The 216-nt window shown below is 37.0% G+C and overlaps 1 protein-coding gene across 1 annotated transcript in view; it reads left to right on the forward strand.

Annotated features, from left to right (window-relative positions):
* Positions 1-29: 29 nt before the first annotated feature.
* Positions 30-216, forward strand: part of LOC119581777 (crossover junction endonuclease EME1-like) — a gene marked incomplete at its 5' end in the record, with an annotated part of 6,029 nt that continues 5,842 nt past the window's right edge. The window contains 1 exon segment of the mRNA XM_037929908.1: positions 30-132. Coding sequence (XP_037785836.1) covers positions 31-132 — 102 coding nt within the window.

Here is a 216-nt window from a genome sequence, read left to right on the forward strand (position 1 = left end):
AGTGATGCTTGGAGCAGCTCATGTCATTCCATGTCGGTTGAGTCAAACGAATTTCATCTTTGGTTTGATCCCATCGACTCTGAAGTGATTGCTAGTTATTTTGCTGCCATATACAAGGTATGCAGAAGACAGGTAAAGGTCACTGTTGTACTGTTGTATGAATTTTTTTTTTGCAGCACGAATAAATTATGTGTTTAAAGAGGTAGATTGTAAATT

Source organism: Penaeus monodon, chromosome 15 (genome assembly GCF_015228065.2).
Source record: "Penaeus monodon isolate SGIC_2016 chromosome 15, NSTDA_Pmon_1, whole genome shotgun sequence".
Taxonomy (NCBI): Eukaryota; Metazoa; Arthropoda; class Malacostraca; order Decapoda; family Penaeidae; genus Penaeus; species Penaeus monodon.